This window comes from Aplidium turbinatum, chromosome 16, assembly GCF_918807975.1.
Source record: "Aplidium turbinatum chromosome 16, kaAplTurb1.1, whole genome shotgun sequence".
Taxonomy (NCBI): Eukaryota; Metazoa; Chordata; class Ascidiacea; order Aplousobranchia; family Polyclinidae; genus Aplidium; species Aplidium turbinatum.
Window position 1 is genome coordinate 752,010 of NC_137487.1, and position 20,028 is coordinate 772,037.

The following is a 20,028-nucleotide window of genomic DNA, read 5'->3' on the forward strand; positions in this document are numbered from 1 at the left end:
ATCAACGTTCGTATATTGTGCAACAGACGGCATTGATTACATCACGCCACCAAATTAGTATTTCAATAATCAGAATGGAAATTACCATTCTGCAGCAAATTACAGCAGCAATATTCATTGTTGCTACAATCAAAACGACTAAACAAAGCACACAAGTGTAAAATTAACTTCAGTACGATAACACAAATAAAACTAAATTTTTCCCTAACTTCGGCAAACTTTTAAATAGGCCTGTGGCCAACCTCAAAATCTTTCCCTGGCCCACTAGTGAGCCATGGCCCACCGGTTGAGAACCGCTGGGTCAGACTATAAAGTAGCATGAGGCTACACTTGGTAAACAAATGCCAATATCATAAATTGGCAAATAAATGTCAAATTACAAATGTTATAGCAAACGCTCCCCTTCGTCAGTAAACAAATCCTGTGTATGCCGCTAAATGTGCCCTCAACATAGGTGGTTCATTGGGTTGGGCAAGCTCACTGAGCTTTTCCCCGACCTATCACCAGCAGTACTTTGTCTTTGTGAAAAGAACTTCTACTTTGTGAAAATCTGGTGCCCCACCAAATTTTTTTCTGGATCCTCTAGAGCAGTACCTGGCTATGATACGTGGAAGTCTTCCAGGTGGTATGCCAGAAACTTACTTATGTCGACAAGAGTTAAAGTAAAATAAGTAAACGAATTTGCACAAACTTTCAGATTAGACAATGTGCATTGTTGTGTCATGTAATGAAATTGTAGTGCAAGGCTATGATGCAACACCTAAGTCAATAATGTTCAAACTGTTTGTTTCGAGACCTTTGGAAAAGTTTGCTGGACTTGAGCCTCACTCAGATGTAGAAATTTCAGAAATGTTTATTGATTGTACGTGTCTCCAGCCTTCATTTGTTTCGCGACAAAGTGAATTAAAATTTCTGCTATGCAATTGTTAAACCATAACACGAGGGAACAATTTTTTCTTTATTTTTTTGTCGGAATTGCTCGTTTCGGCGAGTTCCTTATTCGGCGATTTTTTAAAAATCCAACGACGCCTTCTGACTTCTATAAATCCAACGATTGAATATTATTCAATATTCAGACATTGAATTAATGTAAATACGAATTGTTAGGCTAATTTAATTGTACCTGAGAAACATTTACAAAAGCCATCCGATTTGTTCAAAGAACCCAATTAGCCTAAGAGTTCGTATTTACATTGATTCAATGTCTGAATATTGAATAATATACAATTGTTGGATTTACAGAAGGCGTCGTTGGATTTTCAAAAAATCGCCAAATAAGGAACTCGCCGAATAGTAGCAAACCCATTTTTGTTGTATGACATGTTTCAACTAATTGTTGATAGATTTTTTGCAATGATTCCAAATGTGAAGTAGGTGTTTGTCTAGAACAGTGGTTCTCAAACTGGGGTCTGCGAGACAATTTTCTGGGACCGCGAAGCACCTTCCAAAAAATTAACACGTTCCCGAAGGAAAAAATTTGTGGAAAGTAAAAATTTTCAGGCAACTTATTTTCCAAACCAAAGTTAAAAGGCCTTTCGTTTCATTGTGTTAGCCTTTGTTTTGTTTCTATCGCCTTTGTGACATCAAGGAGTGCATAGTGGTGACGTACTCCTACAACACTCGTGTTTACCAGATCAAGAACAGAATTATGAAATATACTTGACTAAAAAGGAGTTAGGTGAAGTTGATTAATTAAAAAGGGGTTTGACACATTTAACCTTAAATAAACGTAAAGTTTATAAGGGATACACGTAAAGCAGATACTTATGCGTCGAAAATTTAAGAAAAAAATAGGTAGAATGCCTTAACATATTAATGTCCACCTTGTAGAGTACAAGTCAACTCAAAGAGAAACAAGAATTTATTTGCTAAACTTTCATGTGAGATCAACTAAAGCATTAATAGTTTTCAAAGTTTTTCTGGTCCAGCTTGAAATTATCGTGTTGCAGATCGCGATTTCGCGTATTAAACCCTCCTCAGTACAACTATATAAACAGCATAGTACAGTAAAATTTGCAGCAGTTCATTTTAGAAAATGACAAAATTGTTATGTGGTTGCCAAGAAACGAATTAGTCTGCGAAATTAGTCTACGAGCAGTAATAATGACAGTTTTTATGCAAATTATGAAGGTAATTGGGTCATACAATGTTCAAAGAAAATACATCAAAAGCATTCCGGGAAGTATTTAAATTGTAACAATAAATAATAACAATAAATTCTAGCTTGACTGATCCTCATTTTTATTGTTAGAATTTAAATACTTCCCGGAATGCTTTTAATGTATTTTCTTTGAACATTGTATGACCCAATTACCTTCATAATTTGCATAAAAATTGTCATTATGACTGCTCGTAGACTAATTTCGCAGACTAATTCGTTTCTTGGCAACCACATAACAATTTTGTCATTTTCTAAAGTGAACTGCTGCAAATTTTACTGTAGTATGCTGTTTATATAGTTGTACTGAAGAGGGTTTAATACCCGAAATCGCGATCTGCAACACGATAATTTCAAACTGGACTAGAAAAACTTTGAAAACTATTAATGCTTTAGTTGATCTCACATGGAAGTTTAGCAAATAAATTCTTGTTTCTCTTTGAATTGACTAGTACTCTACAAGGTGGACGTTAATATGTTGCAGTGGTTCTCAACCTTTTTGACCCACGGACTATTCTCAAGCTCGCCTATATATCCGCGGACTCAAGCTATAAAATAACGAAAAATAGGTTTTTTGATTTCTATCCAAGAGAGTTTAATACGGTATCAACGAAAAAAGCAAGCACTGTTTTTCACTCAACACATACTCAATGAGAGCCTTGTCCTTGAACTTGCTTGACAAGTTTATCGAATTCCGGAATTATGGTTGTCCGTGCACATCTGATGTCATCTGAAAGACTAGGCTCCATCGACTGCACATTTGCCCAAAATTGAGTCAAAGAAGCCTTTTTAAACTTGTCTTTCCACATCTGTCGGCTTTGCAATTCAAGCAAATGTTCAGCAATGCAGTCCATATCTGAATGAAGTTCTAGCGCTGACACCTGAAAAGGATTCCGAACCCAATTAAAGATCCTGCAATAATCGTTGGAAGGAATATAACGATCCAATTCAGAAAGAAATGTGTTGAGGTGCTCAAGAAAGATGGGAAGAATGACGCCCAAATTGATATCTTTCTCTTCCACAAATAAGTTCAATCCTGGGAAAGCAGCTAACCTCCCACTTTTCATTCGATGCATCCACAGCTTTATTTTACGTTTGAATGCATCAATACTTTCCAAAACATCAAAAAATAGTTTCTCTTTTCCTTGCATAGAACCATTCAGTTGGTTTACATGGCTGAAAACATCGGCCAAAAATAGCAACTTTGCAATCCATTCATCATCACGAAAGCGATCAGCAAGTTCATGATTTTGCTCTTTTAAAAAAGCATTGGTTTCCTCTTTAAGAGTAGCCACTCTCTCAAGCACCTTTCCTCGTGACAACCAACGAACAGTTGAATGGAACATAAGCCCACTGAGTTCCGCTCCCATTTCGTCACACAAAGCACGAAATGCGAGTGTTCAAAGGACGAGATTTAATATAATTTACCACAGATACAACCTCTTTGAAAACTATGGCAACATTTTCTTGTATTTTCTTTGTTGCCAAATTTTCTCTGTGGAGAAGACAATGAACAACCGAAATGTTATTGTTTTTCTTTTTTACAAAACTCATGAAGCTTTTCTTACTTCCCATCATGGCTGGAGCACCATCAGCACAAACAGACATGCAATTAGACCACTCAAGCTGATGTTCTTCAAAGAAGTAATCCACTTTCTTGAATATTTCTTCTCCTGTGGTATTTTTAGCAAGTGGACGGCAAAACAGAAACTGCTCAACGAAATCATTTGTGTCAAAATATCGCACAAACACCATGAGCTGTGCATCACTTCCGATATCGGTTGTCTCATCCAGTTGCAAACTAAATCTTTCACAGCATCTTATGGCGCGATTGTTTGTTGCAGAACATTTCTTGAGATTTCTTCGATACGCCGCTTCATGGTGTCGTTTGACAAAGGAACCATTTCCAGTTTGTTAGCAACAGCATCACTACACATTATCCTGGCCATTTCAACAGATGCTGGTTTAATCAAATTTTCTCCAGCTGTGTGAGGTGCTTTTGCACAAGCGATTTTCCATGCAACCGCAAAAGAAGCACGCACTGCATGACTGTGAGAATATACTATTCCTCCCCAAGCAGTTGGGCGATCAATGCGACTTTGCTTCACCTGATGCTCTTTTTCTTTAAATACTTCAAGAGATTTGTTAACAAAATTTCCATGGTTTGATTCTAGGTGCCGACGAAGTTTCGTGTCCTTTAAAGAGCTGTGAGCTTTACGTTTTATTTGTAATACAATATGAACTGACTACTAGCAAAAGCAACTGTGCTCGCGGACTCATCCAGGCCCTTCCGCGGACTCATTTGAGTCCGCGGACTCGGGGTTGAGAAACACTGTGTTAAGGCATTCTACCTATTTTTTTCTTGAAGTTGATTAAGGCTGGTTATTTTTACTGATTTATGTTTTGAATTGAATGTATTTCCGAACTTTTAGCTTAGACTTAGTCAAATTAGCCAAAAAGTAACAACTTTTTAACTTTACTAATTGAATTTTTAACTTAAATTTGAGTACAAAAAGTCAAAATGGCTCAGCCTCGAAAAAAATTAAGATTTGATGATTCCTATGTTCAATTTGGTTTCACTGTGATACATTCTGGAGGAGAAGAAAAGCCGCAGTGCAATGCTATGCTGTTAAGTTTTAGCAAGTTCTGCTCAAAAACCTACGAAGTGAATCAGTGTTCCCCAAAATGGCCACCAGCACCCCTGGGGACATTTGCAACGATGAAGGATTGAAGGGGCGCTGGTTATAAAGTGGGCGATTGGGGGCGCTGAGAGTAGATCGGAACAGTTACAAGAAGAGGATTGCAAAGCATTTTTTTGTCATATTTCGTTTCAAAGAAGTACAATAGAAGACGGTGACTATAAGAGCTCTGTGGCAGATATTGTGGCAATTATGTTGGCAACGTCGCTTCGCAGTGCCTTACAAGTTTGTTGAGGTCGTAATGCATGACTTACTTTGAAGCACTGCGATTACGCAAATCCGATCTTACAATCCGAGAGTATCTTGATTGAGTGAATTTTGAGTTTACCCACTGTTTCAGGAATGAAAACTCCATTCTTCTAAACTTTTTGATGTCATAATTAGGTTTTCCTTAATTTTTGGTTTTACTTTTTTGTCAAAAGTGGCTTCAGTTCAGTTCAGTTGTTTTTTTATTTCTGACCATCATATCAAAACAATACACGTCAACATATAGCAAAGGTCGAGAAAAAGGTAGAAGCGACAAAACGCGAACGTTAAAAACGTGCTTGTGACCGAAGTAAGTTATTGAGTTGAAAAAAAATTTGGCACGGTCGCAACACCTTCAGAAAAATTTAAGATATAAAAAGAAATTAAAAAAAAGAAAATGTTAAAAAACAAAAACAAATAAATTTAGGCTATAGCTTTATTAGCCCACATAGCTTTAGCTGATATATTTAAGATTTGTATGGACAGTTGCTATGAAGATCGGCCATGGTGCGTTATCAAGAGTGCTGATGGTCTTAAGGGGAACACGTCTTGATGCGTTTAGCTCATAGCAAGAAGAGCAAGGCAGGCAAAGAAAACCCCACAAAAAAATCCTTTTGACACTTAGTTTGTTGTCCAGGGGGGGGGGGCTATTATAAAAAGTTTGGGAAACACTGATCTAGATGAATTTCTCAATAACCTCAATACCTCATGCTTGTAAGCGATGAGCAAAGTGAGCAATTTCATCAGGGCTTTATGACCATGGAGCATCCAGGCCTCGAAATTCCGGCGGTCATGGCGGACATGACCTCCGGAATGACCTCGAATGTCTGCCGAAGCCGACTCATTGGTCGGTCATAAATGACCGCCGCAAAATTCTTGACAAAAATAGAGCTAATGCAGCAAAAATATATTTTAAATTTGAATTGTTACAATTGTTTATTTAACGCGAACAAATACGGAGCTGAAGCAATAATAAGTAGTACAGGCAATTGCTTTAAAGATCACATTAGAGTGGCGTGGTTAACGAGCTGATGGCAAAAGTAGCCATTTTTACATCATTTCAACGCCTTGCAATGTTGCCTTGAAATAAAGTTGTCTGAACTTTTCGGCAGGATATGTATTCTAATTTTAACAATGAGGATTATTGCGTTGCATTGATCGTTTGTTAAAAAGAAACGTCACAGAGAAGCAAGTCTCAGCTGGGTTCCGCACGTGCTTAGGCGATACTGATAGAAATAGAATTTCTGCACAGAAGGGAGGGTGTCAGACTAACACTATTGTGTTAGTTAGTTAACACTAACACTATTGAGTCACTAATGCGCATTTGTCTGGATGGTCCTGAGCTGGAGATTTACGACCCCGCGCCTGCAATAATCGCTTGGCACAACGATTCTATAATGCGAAAACCACGGAATAAGTGATCGTAGTTGCTTTTGTAATAAGGAAATTTGGATTGTTGTTTTCAATTGTGTTTATTGCGTCATTACACGACTGTCATTAACGCACTGATTTATTTGCAAGCAATCTGCTCCATTATACTTCAGGGTCGGTTAATTAAGCCATGAACCATTGCAGAGTTATTCTGTTGTAGAAAATCTTCTACAAACACGACTACACAATACTGTAGCGTGATTTTGTGCAAAATCTACATGCAAAAAATATGTCCGGTTGAGATATTAAATGTCCGCTGAAAGGGCCAGTCCGGTAGGACATGCTTGACCGCCGGAAAAAAGTACAAATTTCGAGGCCTGAGCATCGCTATCAAGGGAGATCGTAGAAAAACATACTGGCAGATGACTGCTGGTGCATTGAGCGAGATTGCCCTGAGGAAGTTTACAAAAGCTACAAGCTGAAAATTTATGCCTGAAAAGGACCTAATTTGACATTGTTTTCTATCATTGCGGACAGTCAGTTAGTGAATTGCTCATAATACGCTAATTTGCATATCATATTTGTTAAATGCTTCAAAGTTAAGTGTTGGAGTCACTCAAAATGATTTTCTATGCCTATTTTTAAAGTTTTCATGCAAATGTCATTTCTTCTTCTTCTTCATCCGTTCAGTCGTTTACGACTCTCAGTCACTCTATATGCCATCTTTCTCCACATCTCTCGATCCCACGCAGCCTCCTTCAATTCATGCACTCCCATACCACTGTTATTTACAATTGTGTCAAGCTATCTCGTTTTTGGACGCCCCCTTCCTCTTCCTCCGCTGACCAAACCAAGCATGATGTCTTTTTCCATTGATTTGCTTCTCATTATGTGGCCAAAATATGAAAGTTTCTGCCTGACGATTCTAGCTTCTAGGGATATGTCCGGTTTAATTTGTTCAAGAATTTTCTCAAATGTCATTTATCAACCCGTTTTTATGACTGCTTGTAAACTGCTTATTGACTAACGGCTGCATGCAGCCCTTGGAGGCTTGGAGTTCAGCTCACCAAGCATATATCGGCCTGCTTAGCCGACTCGACCTACAGAGACTGTAGTTTCACATTAAATTAACACATTGTTTGAGTATTCTGTGCAGTTACTGCTTCCATATGAGGCTGTTGCAAGGGGTGTTGGTTGGGTTTGGATGTTAACCCTCTCTGGAAGCAAAACATTATGTAATTATTAGCTCAAAATTTATTAAAATTTCCTCTATCATTTTATTACAACCAGAGCGTGCTTTTATTGAAACGGTTGTGACAAAACTGGGAGCCTTGGGGCGCCACCCCTAAAACGTTGTACACTTATTAAATTTGTTGGAAAGGTTAAATTGCAAAAAATCCGTAGCTTTCAGGAAAAAACCAACTGCATATTTGAATTTAGTCCCCGGTACTGAACATCTCTGAATGTCAGAAAAGTATAATTAAAAAGCATAAAATTATGTATTCTTACTTCACATTGGTATCTTGTTTGCAAATCCATGTGTCTGATCAGCAATCAAATAAAAACCTGAAATCCAAACTATACTTAATCAACCATCTTACATCCTAACAAGTGCAATAAATGTGAAAAACACAAAAGTGAGATTACCATTTTACTGTTCATTAAACTTCAGCAGTGAACAAAATATTATAAGGTGTATATGAATGCAACTAGGGATTACATTGCAAATACTGCAAGGATAGGAATATTCCGTAGCGCAGGGGTGTGCCCAATTTAAAAATTTCATAATTTGAAAAGTACAATAGATTTTGAGCTAAAGTTTTCAATTTTTAGCTCAATCATTTTATACAACCTTTTGTCCGATTTTTAGCAAATTTGGAGAGGGTCAAACTGGAGGGTCCAGGACAATTGGCATGGAATTAGCACTGGCATAGAATAGCAATTCATTATTCTATAGTAGCTTCTTATTGTGTGCATTGGTCTATTGATAGTCAAAATTTTCCCTACCTACCTTGTGTATTTTTTCCTACTTAATGCATATTGAAGTATTTTGCCAAACAATATGGCAATTGTCTATTTTTTACATTGGTACCATATCTCAGTGTAAAACTAGATAAAACTCATCCAAGGCAAAAGAAACGGAGTACAGCTCACAGAGTACAGCTTGGAAGAACTGTGACAGTTGGCTGAAAATCACCAATCATGGAGACTTTTAATTGACGATATTTTGCACCCTACTGGTGAAAAATAAATTCTTATTATTATCTCATAGTTTAGTATTTATTTATGGCATTTGAGGATAAACAAATAATTTATTACCATCTTATTGTCTTAGGTATGACATTAAATTATACGAGTCATAACATTCAGCGAACAAACAACCACAGCAGCTCCATTCTATCAAAAATGTTGTGTACTACCCGTACACCCCCATCTATAAACAAGAAATTGTAAAATCTGTGTTTGAATACAAAAGCATCTGCCATCAATCGTTACTGGATACCGTACTTCTAAACTCAAAATATCTTCCACAACACAAGATTTTCTCAACAAAACAACAACGATGCAACATTTGATTGATTGATTGAATCTTTATCCTCGGACTGGGAAAGCTTCTTGCAGAGCTTAATCCTGGCAGTTTCGCATACTTGTAGAGGCTTTGAATCACTGACGCAGGCCTGGTCACCGAGATTGACAGAGTGAAGTTTCCGATTGTTGAAGTCTTGTTGCCGGGGAACTATTCCATCCATTAGATGCCACTGAATGGAGAGCAGTCCTTAACGTGCGTTGCTCAAGCGCACACCCCGAGAGTCGAACCAGCGCCGCTTGATCTTGAAGCTTCTTCGTTCCAGAAGTGATGTGCTAACCAATTGAGCTATCGGGGCGGCTCTAATAAATGGCCTATTTTTTGGCCGCAGGATGGTATGTTTGGTCAAGTCCTGTCTTTGTCATAAGTTACCAGGGGGGGGGGGACTTGTATACCAGCTCCAGCAGCTTACTGGTAACTTTGCAACTGTCTTTCCAAACAAGTATATATCCTATAAATGTGCTCTACATAACATTTGCTGTCATCTGTAGCTGACTGTACCAGCTGCACTACAAAACGTTCTGCAACTTTAAAAAGTACAGCATGTTTAATGGGCTACAAACTACCACCCTGGTAGTGTCATGGAAATAAGGCAATCGCTGCAAGCCTTCGTATCTCCTTCTTTAGATACTGGTATCCCTGAAGCCAGCAACTAAACATGATCTGCCGACACAGTAGTTTCGGAGGCCATTTAATAACTTATCGGCGGCCATGGCCGAGCTTAGAGCCCTGCACATACTATAATAACATTTGGAAAGAGTTCAAAACAGGTTCACAAAATTATTAAAATTCTGAAGCATATTACAACCTTCAAAATAAATCAAATTCTGGACGAATCCAGTCATGCAATCAGGCGACAAGAGGGGGTTCAACTAAAATGCATCATTCTTTGAACAATAATCAATTTTTACCCAAAGAAGCAATCCAACAGTAAGAGACAACAGGCATTTTCATGTAACAAACTTTATCCAATATATCACAGAAGACATCATTCTCTGATCGATCAATTAACAAATGCAACACTACTTGACCAAATGAAGTTGTGTAGGTTGAAAACATAAATACATTTATAAATAAACATAAATACACTTTTTAACACAACTTTGATAATTTTTTTATAACACACCAAACATAGTATTCGATGGTCACAACAATAAGTTTTTCCTAATGCATCAGGGTGTGTGGTCTATGTGTGTATTTGCAACATTTTTTTCTTTCAAAGACCTCTGAAAATCGTACTTGTTAACTTAAACAGTTAGGCTATTCTTTTTTTTATTAGAAAGATATTGCCATATTCTTAAGTGTGTAATAATAATTTGGCAGTATTGTTTTGTGTATTAAAAATACTGAAGCACATTTTGTGACTGCTGTTTTATATCCTGAACATCAATGTCATTCTGTGGGAAAAATTCTGCAGGATCTGGCCGATAACACAATTCGTAAAAAAACATGCGGTAAGTAATGCAATGACAGTAACAGCATGTGGACACTGATGAAAGAACTTCTCATTGCATTGACATATCTATTTTTAAGCTGCTTGAAAGACAGGACGCCGTTTTCAATTTTTTTTATAAAAACAGAGCTTTTGTAAACACGTAATTTGAAAACCAAAAAACAAGTCACATAGTAAGCATAAAAAGATAAAGAAGTTGAAGAAGTTGTGATAATATTATTGATAAATCAACTGTTAATTTTTTTCTGTGAAATTATTTTCAATTGTAAAATATCTACAAATTTGTGGACGCACTTACCTCAGTTGTCGCAAATGCGCACATTGACCCTATATCTGTTTTTAGTTGTAGTTTTTTTGTAAATATTGTAGTGATTGTCATTTTCACATTTAAAATGTCTTTCCATTTAAAAGTTATACTTCCTGTGGGTGACTACTGACTATTTATATCATTATTCTTAGGCTTAGGCTATGTATTTTTAAGATAGCCTGTAATTTCTGAAGAGTACGTTTGTACATGACAAACTATCATTAAGTCAGAAGTTCTTAAACTGTGCGACCCTTTGCTCTAGTGCAGGGGTCACCAACTTTTTTTGCATGTGGGCCACTTTGGCACTAAGGAGAGTTGTGGGAGCTGGTATACAAGTCCCCCCCCTTGGTAACTCATGACAAAGACAGGACTCGACCAAACATATAGGGTCAAACTACTTTACCTTTTTTCACAGTGTAAATTCAAACGATCTGTTATAGCCTGATGCTGCGGGTTCTTTTTGGCAATATCAAATTACACTAGCTTTCGGAACACAGTTCCCTAGTTCCCATAGAACATAGAACACAGTTCCCATACTTTACCTTTGCTTTAGTGTTCACACACTTCAATCCACATGTTTTGGTCAACTCCTCTTTGTCATGAGTTACCAAGGGGGGGGGGGGACTTGTATACCAGCTCCAAGTTGTGGTAGGCTGCTTATGCTAGAAAAGAACGCATTTTGTACCCATTATCCACCGTTACATGTTGTTAATATTTATCAATTATTTATTTATTATAGAATACCGCAACAACAAAATTAGTTGAACAACGCTACTGCCAAACCAAGCTCCTTTAACAACACTTTTGACTTCTTTAAAAATGCCTAATGAACAAGGCCACTTGTTTGCGCACTTATAGCGAGGCAAGTGTTTTTATCAGAATATTCGTCGCCAAGCCAGAGTGGTGTTGTCACTTCTCTTCACAAAAGATATCTTGCAATTAAGAGTTTCAGTAAACAAGGAAATGTTTGACACATCGCAATACAGGCAACAATAGTGACCTGCAAACATATCAGCGAAAATAGGCTCCAATACCAGGGAGAAAGAAACCAGGCACCAGGAAAGCAATGAGTTGGCTTTTCATCCTTTTTATGAGAGTCTATAAAACCGTCTTTCCTTGATTATTAGACAACTGTCACTTGCGGTGCTTATAAGCATGGCAAGAATTGTTAATTAACAACATTTTGCAGTATTAAGTTATAAGTATGCTATATTATGTAAGCTATCTTCATAATACAACCAGAAAAAGTCTTTAAATACATATATAATATTTTGCCAATTCATTATAAATTGAGTTGGCACACCGACCTATTTTGCCAGAAAAAACTTGAATAAAAGGAACACTGATCGTGAAACACAATAACGGTGAAACGCACACTAGTGTTTACATGACATTTACAAACTTCAAAAAACTTCTACAAACTTCAAAATGACATTACATTTACAAAAAAGTATTTTTGGTTATACTTGTACGCTAATACCTTCCGCGGGTCGCACATAACAGTGTGGCGGCTGCCAGTTGGTGAACCCTGCTCTAGTGTATCGTTTCGATTTTCTAAGAGCATCGCACAATAATTCCGTTTTATATCTAAAATCAATTGTGGTACAGTAATAGTAATAGATTGCGGAGCTGGTATACAAGTCCCCCCCCTTGGTAACTCATGACAAAGACAGGACTCAACCAAACATATAGGGTGAAACTACGTTACCTTTGCTTTACTGTTCACACACTTCAATCCACATGTTTTGGTCAATTCCTCTTTGTCATGAGTTAGCAAGGGGGGACTTGAATGTATACCAGCTCCTTAACAATCACATCTCACGATTGTGATTCACTTCACCACAACACAAACAAAGGCTGAAGAGGAAGACATAAAAAACAATAAATAAAAATCACCAAATTCTTATTTCTAGGTGCTTTGCAAATCCAGCAAAATGTTTCAAAAACGTTGCAACTAAAGTTTGAAAACCACAGCACTAAATATGCTAACATTTAGTTTTTGTTGCATCTGCTCTGAAACCTTCACCATGGTTGGGAGTGATATCGTTTATGCTGTGATGGACAAAAACAAACTGCATTGAGGTCATGACTGCGCCAGAGACCTGGAGAGTTGGAGACCAGGGTGGGCTTGAACTAATTGCAACTTGCAGCAGAATTGATGAATGAAAGTGTCAGTTATTGCTATGGCGCCTGCCCTCTTGTGGAGATCAGTTCAGTTTTTTTTTTATTTCTGACCATCACAACGAAAATAACACGTATATGCCAAACAAAGCAGAGCGGCAGTAGCGTAGCCAGGAATTTTAAAGGGGGGGGGGGGGGGATTTGACGGCGTTTTTACCTAAGGCGACACCCAGCGGTGGAGGGTCTGGGGGACCTCCCCCAGAAAATTTTGAAAATCTACTTTGAAATTGGTGCATTCTGAGAGCATTTTCAACAAAAATGTGGGTATAAGTATTCCTGTAAAACGGTGCTGTCCGGTGGCATAGCAAAACGATAAGATCATGCTTTCTTCGGCATTTTTCGGAAATAAATTAATCAATCGTGACGTCACACACGTACCAAAGGGAGGATTGAAACCCCCAAACCCCCCCTCCCAGGTAGCAACAGTCGACGTGCAGCTGGCGTCATCAGGGCGGCGAGCGCTCACATTGGCGACATCGAAAATCGTTAGCGGTAAGCCAGCGCTTGAATGGCGAATCTCGTCATGACTTTTTTTCTTGAAAGTTTATCGCTTTCTGCTGGCTTCACGCCATCGGCTTTCGCGCGAGAGACGCGCTTTCGATATTCGCTCGTTTTCCGCTGACAACGCGCAGTCGAGTTTCTTACGAAAGGCCTCGCTTCGCGCTTGATTAAAAAAAATTCATCATACCGTTTTAGTTGCGCTTGATTGAAGTCACGTGCCATTTCAAACCAGCAGTTGATATGAGTTGAAGCCTGTTTATCCTTTGTCTAATTGTCAGTGGTGCCACTCCTAGTGTTTTTTCACCAGATCTAGTGATTTTGGATTGCATCTAGTGTTCTAGTGTTTTTTTTTGAGCGATTTAGTTTTATGTTTGTGTACATAAATTTGGACAGTGTTTAAAGTAGCCCCACTTATTTTTTGTTTGACTGCATCAATGTGTTTGTAGTGCTTTTTAAAGTGTGCAGGGGTTTAAAGGTTTTATTGTTGATTATATAAATGTTTATTCCCCTGATGACAGCAGAACCGCTGCTGGCGAAACAAAGCTTCAATGGCAACAGACGTAACGCAAATGAGTCTCAAGTTCTTTTATTGGTGAGTTCGAATTGAATTTAGATTTTGAATTTGAAAAGTTATCTTATGAGTCTGAGTCTATTTTCAGTAATATTATGAGTCTCTGTCTGAGTTAATTTTCAGTTATATTATGAGTCTCTGTGTCTGAGTCAAAATTGTTTTGTGCAGAGGTATATATATAAACCACTTTCAGAAAAAGGGAAAAGCAAAGCAGTTACGTAATTTAAAATTGGCAAATTTCAACAATGTTTACGAACTGGAGTGAACTCCTGGTGAGATTCCGTCGCAGAGGTGAACTGCGGATACAACGTTTTGTTAAAGCAGAAAAGATTGAAAGCGATGACTTGCCATTAAACAGAATCACTTGAGGAAAGCTGCTGGTGAAAGGTTATTTGAGTAAAAATGATCCATCAATATTATCTCGGTGCACAGCAAGTGAGTTTTCTTAAGAAACGCAGCTATTTATTCTCACTGTTGGGTTCAGTGAGTTTTTAAGAAACGTAAATGTTATGTGAGAATTACATTTTGTAGAGAGCTAAAAACAATGGAAATTCATTCGGGTCCCTACAAGTGGACAGCAAGTTTTTTTGTCTGGTTACACCCAATGATGACCAAATTTGAGATATTTAGCATAAATACTTTAAAGAATACACACAAAATTTGTGTTCGATCTTAACGCTAGTCCGCTAGCCAATGGCTAGTGAAAATTTGCGCGGACTAGTAGAAATGTTGCAGTAGGCTATCTAGTCCGATTGGCTAGTAAAAATATTCGCCGGTGAAAAGTTTTGGTTTACAAAATGGCGGTTGGTGACGTCACTCTGAAATACTGCAAAAGTTTGCTTGCCAGAGACGAAATTGCACGAAGAAGGCTGTAAAGTGGGTCAATGAGCACGTGACTACTTTTTTCTCGCAACTTTGCTAGACACGACACGTGTTGAGCACTCCTGCACAGAGGTCAGAGAAGCCAGCAAGCCAAAACACTTATCTTAATACGTCATCAGACAAGTGAAAAGTCAGTAGGCTAAACTGGTCGGACTAGTGAAAAAAAAGTTAAGATCGACCCCTTGAAATTTTCAAATGAATGTGTTTAAGTGTTTAAGTGTTTAAGTGTTAAAGTGTTTAAAGTAGCTATAGCGTAGCCTACCGTACCTTATGGTAGGCTTTCATTTTGTCGGCTTACATTTGATGAGTATGGAGTTCTTAGACTAAACTACCTCAGAGATTGTGAGTAATATTGCGTTTTTGACAATATATTTGCAAAGGCCAAATTTGGGCAAATTTTTTTCGCCCCCCCAAAAATGTTTTACTCTCTTACGGCTATGATTTCAGGGCTCTCTATATCAAGGAAATTCAGTTCTATTTCGAAATTTTAAGGACTTTTAACACTCACTAACGCCATTGGCTGTCATTTTAGATTTAAGCTTTTTCTGTCTCCTGATTTATATTTTAGTGAAAAAATGCTCATGCGTCTGAATATCAACCTGGTGCATCAAAACGTTTAGCTGCTGCTTGCCTGCTACTTCAGAAAGTGAGTTAATGGTACATTACAGATGTTCATGTTTTTTTTCCGCTTTGCAGTTGGTAACTACGGCAAATCATACTTAAAAAAGATTAGAACCTTCTAATTATTCAACTGCTCAGTTTTAATTTTTAAAACTTCTTTGTTTTGCTCTAAACCAGGCATGCACAACATACGGCCCGCGGCCGCATGCGGCCCGCGAAACCTTTTCATGCGGCCCACGAGTTTCTCGGTAATGAACTACGATTAACAGAGTGAAGTTTTTCGTATGTTGGATGTATAACAAGAGTAAGCAACGATTCTTGATTACTGATGGACATTTGGAAGATATCCTAAAAATATCAAGTTCCAACATCTCGCCTAATTATGACTTGCTTGTTGCAAACAAAAAATGTAACGTTTCTCATTAAATTTCATTTGCTGATATTAGTCTTGTATGTAGATTTCTTGTTAATGTTAGGAATTTATACTTCGTTGGATTTGTTATTGTTTGTCACCGTCGAGGACGAGGGGTTACTTTTGTTGTAAAACCCTCGAAACATAGTTACAAGCTCTTATGAGAGATAAATAGAACAAAACAGTAATAAACTTTTCTCCACGGTTACAGTTACATAATCAACGAATCCGATGCTTTACCGCCGATAAGCGTTAAAACCAACTAGATACTGTAGTGCGAGAGGCAACCGTCTCTTGACAGTAACCATCTTCTCAACGATATCTCTTATTCGACGGTTAATCGGTCACATTATATAAAATAGGCTACACGCTAGTTACAATAACGTTAGCACGCGGCCCGCAAAAAATATTTTTTTCCTAAAACGGCCCGTGTACTGTTTTGAGTTGTGCATGCCTGCTTTAAACGCTTCCACATACATTTTGTGTGCAGAAATACTTTAGTTTGTAAAATAGAATCATGTTTATTAGACCAATTTATGATGATTTTTAAAGCATAACCTAATGATTAACCAATATATAGAACGTGTAGTTGTTTGGTTTGAGTTCACGATCTAGACTTGACTTGTTACCTTGTTCAGTTTTAAACTGACTATTGAGTAACGTGTGGATGTTCATTTAACAGTGATGGAAAATAAGAACGGTCGGGGGAAACGATTGTACCGAAACTGTGTGGAGAGTTATGCGACCTTTTGTGAATGACGATCTGGCCGCTCAGTTTAATTGGACTGGAAAAAATGTAAAAACTGCCTTTCTTGATCTGAAAATAAAAAAGTGTTATTTGGTAAGTTTGTATTTATATAATTGTATATTTACGTAGTTTTACGAGCTATCGTCAGTAGGCTAATAAGTGCTGCCAATGCTAACACCATGCATACTACAGAAGGATGATGGAAAATGCCAGGCCTCTTTGTTTTTATGAATGTAAGTTAAATATAAATCAAATCAACTGAGGATTAACAAATTGGAAGTTTTATCAGGGAATGGAATAGTTTTTCTGTAATATAAAGGTTAAAATGTGACAACGTGCAGTATTAGATCAGCTTCTACTATTTAGCCAGCCTTTCCAATATCACATGCGTGGTTGTTGTTGCAGGATAAAACACGGGTTTCGGCAGCACCTTATCACAAAAGATGTTTCAATAATGCTGAGTTAATTATTGATGAATTACCGGTATATTATACTGTATATATCACTTATATTATCGAAAGCGTTACGTAACGTTTGGCTTGAACCTCCTCCCCCCAATATGACACTAACGTAACGCTTTGCATTACCCCCCCGTCGAAGGCGTTACGTAATATTTGAACGTTCCCTAATTACAATTTTTTTACGTATTTTTTATATTACTACCCGTCTTGCATTGGAGGTTTATACCAATATACAGTAGGGGAGATGTGGGACCAATGAGCAGGGTGAGACCAATGACCATAGGCTCGATTTCGCCCTCCTGTAGGCGTTTTGTTTATTTATTTGTTGTTCTGGTGTCGAGATTTCTTCTTTGTCAAGCACATGTGTTTTGGTCAACTCACACTTGCTAGTTTGATTTTAAGAGACAGAAGTTGTTTTTAGAGGAAAAAAATAAGATTTTTCGTTGGCATTCATTTTTTGTTTTCGAAAAGGAAGAGAACATTTTTAAATACTTTTTTAGTTCAGGCTATGCACCATGGATTGGGTGATAGAACTGCATTGGTTTCCGGTAAAAATTCACATCAGTTTTTTAACCATTGCATGAATGCCAAGATGGAGCAGATGTGGGACCTTTGACCCATGCTTGCCATCAGGTAGGTCAAAGGTCCCCCAATGTTATTTTATTTGTTTTTAGCTTCAATATGCCTAATTTTAAGCTGTGCAAAAATAACTATTCCTTGTTTACACAAGAAGTGTTGAACAATTCTTTGAAGGAAGTATTAGAACAATCATAATGTCAGTTTAAGAAAGACTGCCAAAGAAAACAATATTGATAGAAACACTTTGTGCCGTTAGTCAGAAAAGTGTTGCGTCATGACACGACGACTTCGTCAAAGTAGATTGATGAAGCTGGTTTCTATGCGCTTGTGAAAGTGTATTCCAGTGAAGGAAGATGTAAGAGGTTTGCCTGTTGCTGAATGGTCCTAATGAGTGATGAGGATGGAGATTTTGAGATTTCTTTTTTGAAGGGGAGCGTCAAAATAAAAAATGCTTTTGTGTTTCCTGATATTGAAGACTTTGTGAAGCGCTCAGAAATTGTGTGCATTTTTGACAAACCTACACAGGTAGCACCTACCAAAAGGCTTTCTGGAGTTATGCGGTTTAACGAAGATTCATCTCGCCATGACATTTAATGATGCATTGTAACTTTGTTTTGACAGTGCATAAACGAACACTTTTCTGATGCTAGACTTGAAATTTCACTTTTCGTATTGTTTTGTTTTTGATTTTGCACAAAAAACACAATCTTAAAACCTGAAAGTATTATGTAGTTTTCGACTCGATTGTAAGGGTGGGTCAAAGGTCCCACGAGGATGGGTCATCGGTCCCACATGTGTGGGACCAATGACCCACTTTTTCATTTTTTTATAATTTCAGTTTTGGAGGATAAAACTTCGAGATATTCATTTGGTTTGTGGCATGTAGGTAGATGGGTTTGCTGACAACTTTTCAGCAGATTTTGGTGATTCTGAGAGTCAAACTTTGAAAAAATTTGGCCAAAGTGTGCAAAAAGGGTCATTGGTCCCACATCTCCCTACATTTAATTGTACTGAACCCCGCTCATGTCCAGATTAAGGACACTTGCCATCGGTTCGATCCCTAATAATGAGATAGTAGTGTAATTACGTTGTTGTGAGCGAAATTGTTTTCACATAGAGCTCATTTTGTATTATTACAGATGTGATTCGAAGGCAAGCCAAGGCGACGGACAAAGATATCGAATCTGCAATGAAGCAATATTTGAAGGCGGCTGGTGACAGAAACGAAAAAAAACAAAACCGGGCAAACAAAACTTCCGGCGCAAATAAAAATTCCGACAATGGCCTACATGAACGCTATCTGTTTTTTGATTGTTTGTTGACCTTTTAGTGTTCATTTTTAATATGTTTACTGATGTTATTCAAACGTGTTTTCGGAGGGGTGTTTTGCCGCCAGTCCTAATCCCTAACATTGCCCCGAACCCAAGCTCTTTGGCGTCAAAACGACCAGTTCCCAGTTTTTTTTTCATATTTACCTAATGGATGTCGAAACGCAACAATCACTAGTGATTGTTGATATACTGCATATATCCTACGTGAGTTTACGTTTTTTTCATGCAATGGTAGACTATGTTATGAGGGTTTGAATTTTGTGTTATCTGGCTTTGAAGGTTGCCAGCATGACAGCCACAACAAATGTGCAAACGAAAATGCGTTGTGGTCGTCGTTCAGGCGGCCCTTCCCTATAATTGTGGTTGCCGTGTTGGCAACCACCAAAGCCAGATAGCACAAAAAACTTATTAATTTGAATTTCTCTGCTGGCTATGTCTTTCTTTATTACATCATAGATTACAGTGGAAGCAATAAGTGTTCTTGATGTTGCTGTGTATTTTCTTTCAGTGCTGTGATTTTGACGTATTGGAATACCTACCATATATGCTTATTGCTTATTTGTAAAAGCCCCACAGCTGTTAAGTAAATTTTGACAGTTCTCGCGCAAACAATAATTTTTAAGGAAGAAATTCTATTAAAAAAAACTTTCTTGGTTTTCGAAACTATAATGGGTGTGAGTGTGATTCAAACTACATACTACACTATCATATTGTGTACGATCACCTAGCCCAGTGGTTCTCAAAGGTAATATTGTGTAATACATACTACACTATCATAACTATAGTAATATAACTATAAGTGCATATAGTTATATTTAGTTATGTATATATATTACTATATATCGGTGGTTACCACCGATGACGAACACCTCCCCTACTGCGCCGAACCCACCTACCTCGGCGTAACCCTGGACAGGTCA

General features: G+C 37.7%; 1 protein-coding gene across 1 annotated transcript in view; it reads right to left on the bottom strand.

Annotated features, from left to right (window-relative positions):
- Window positions 1–8,080, bottom strand: part of LOC145785507 (uncharacterized) — a 92,333-nt gene extending 84,253 nt beyond the window's left edge. The window contains exon 1 of the mRNA XM_082597160.1: window positions 7,984–8,080. Within this exon, the coding sequence (XP_082453286.1) occupies window positions 7,984–8,013 (30 nt within the window). The 5' untranslated portion in view covers window positions 8,014–8,080. The remainder of the gene's footprint in view (window positions 1–7,983) is intronic.
- Window positions 8,081–20,028: the final 11,948 nt, after the last annotated feature.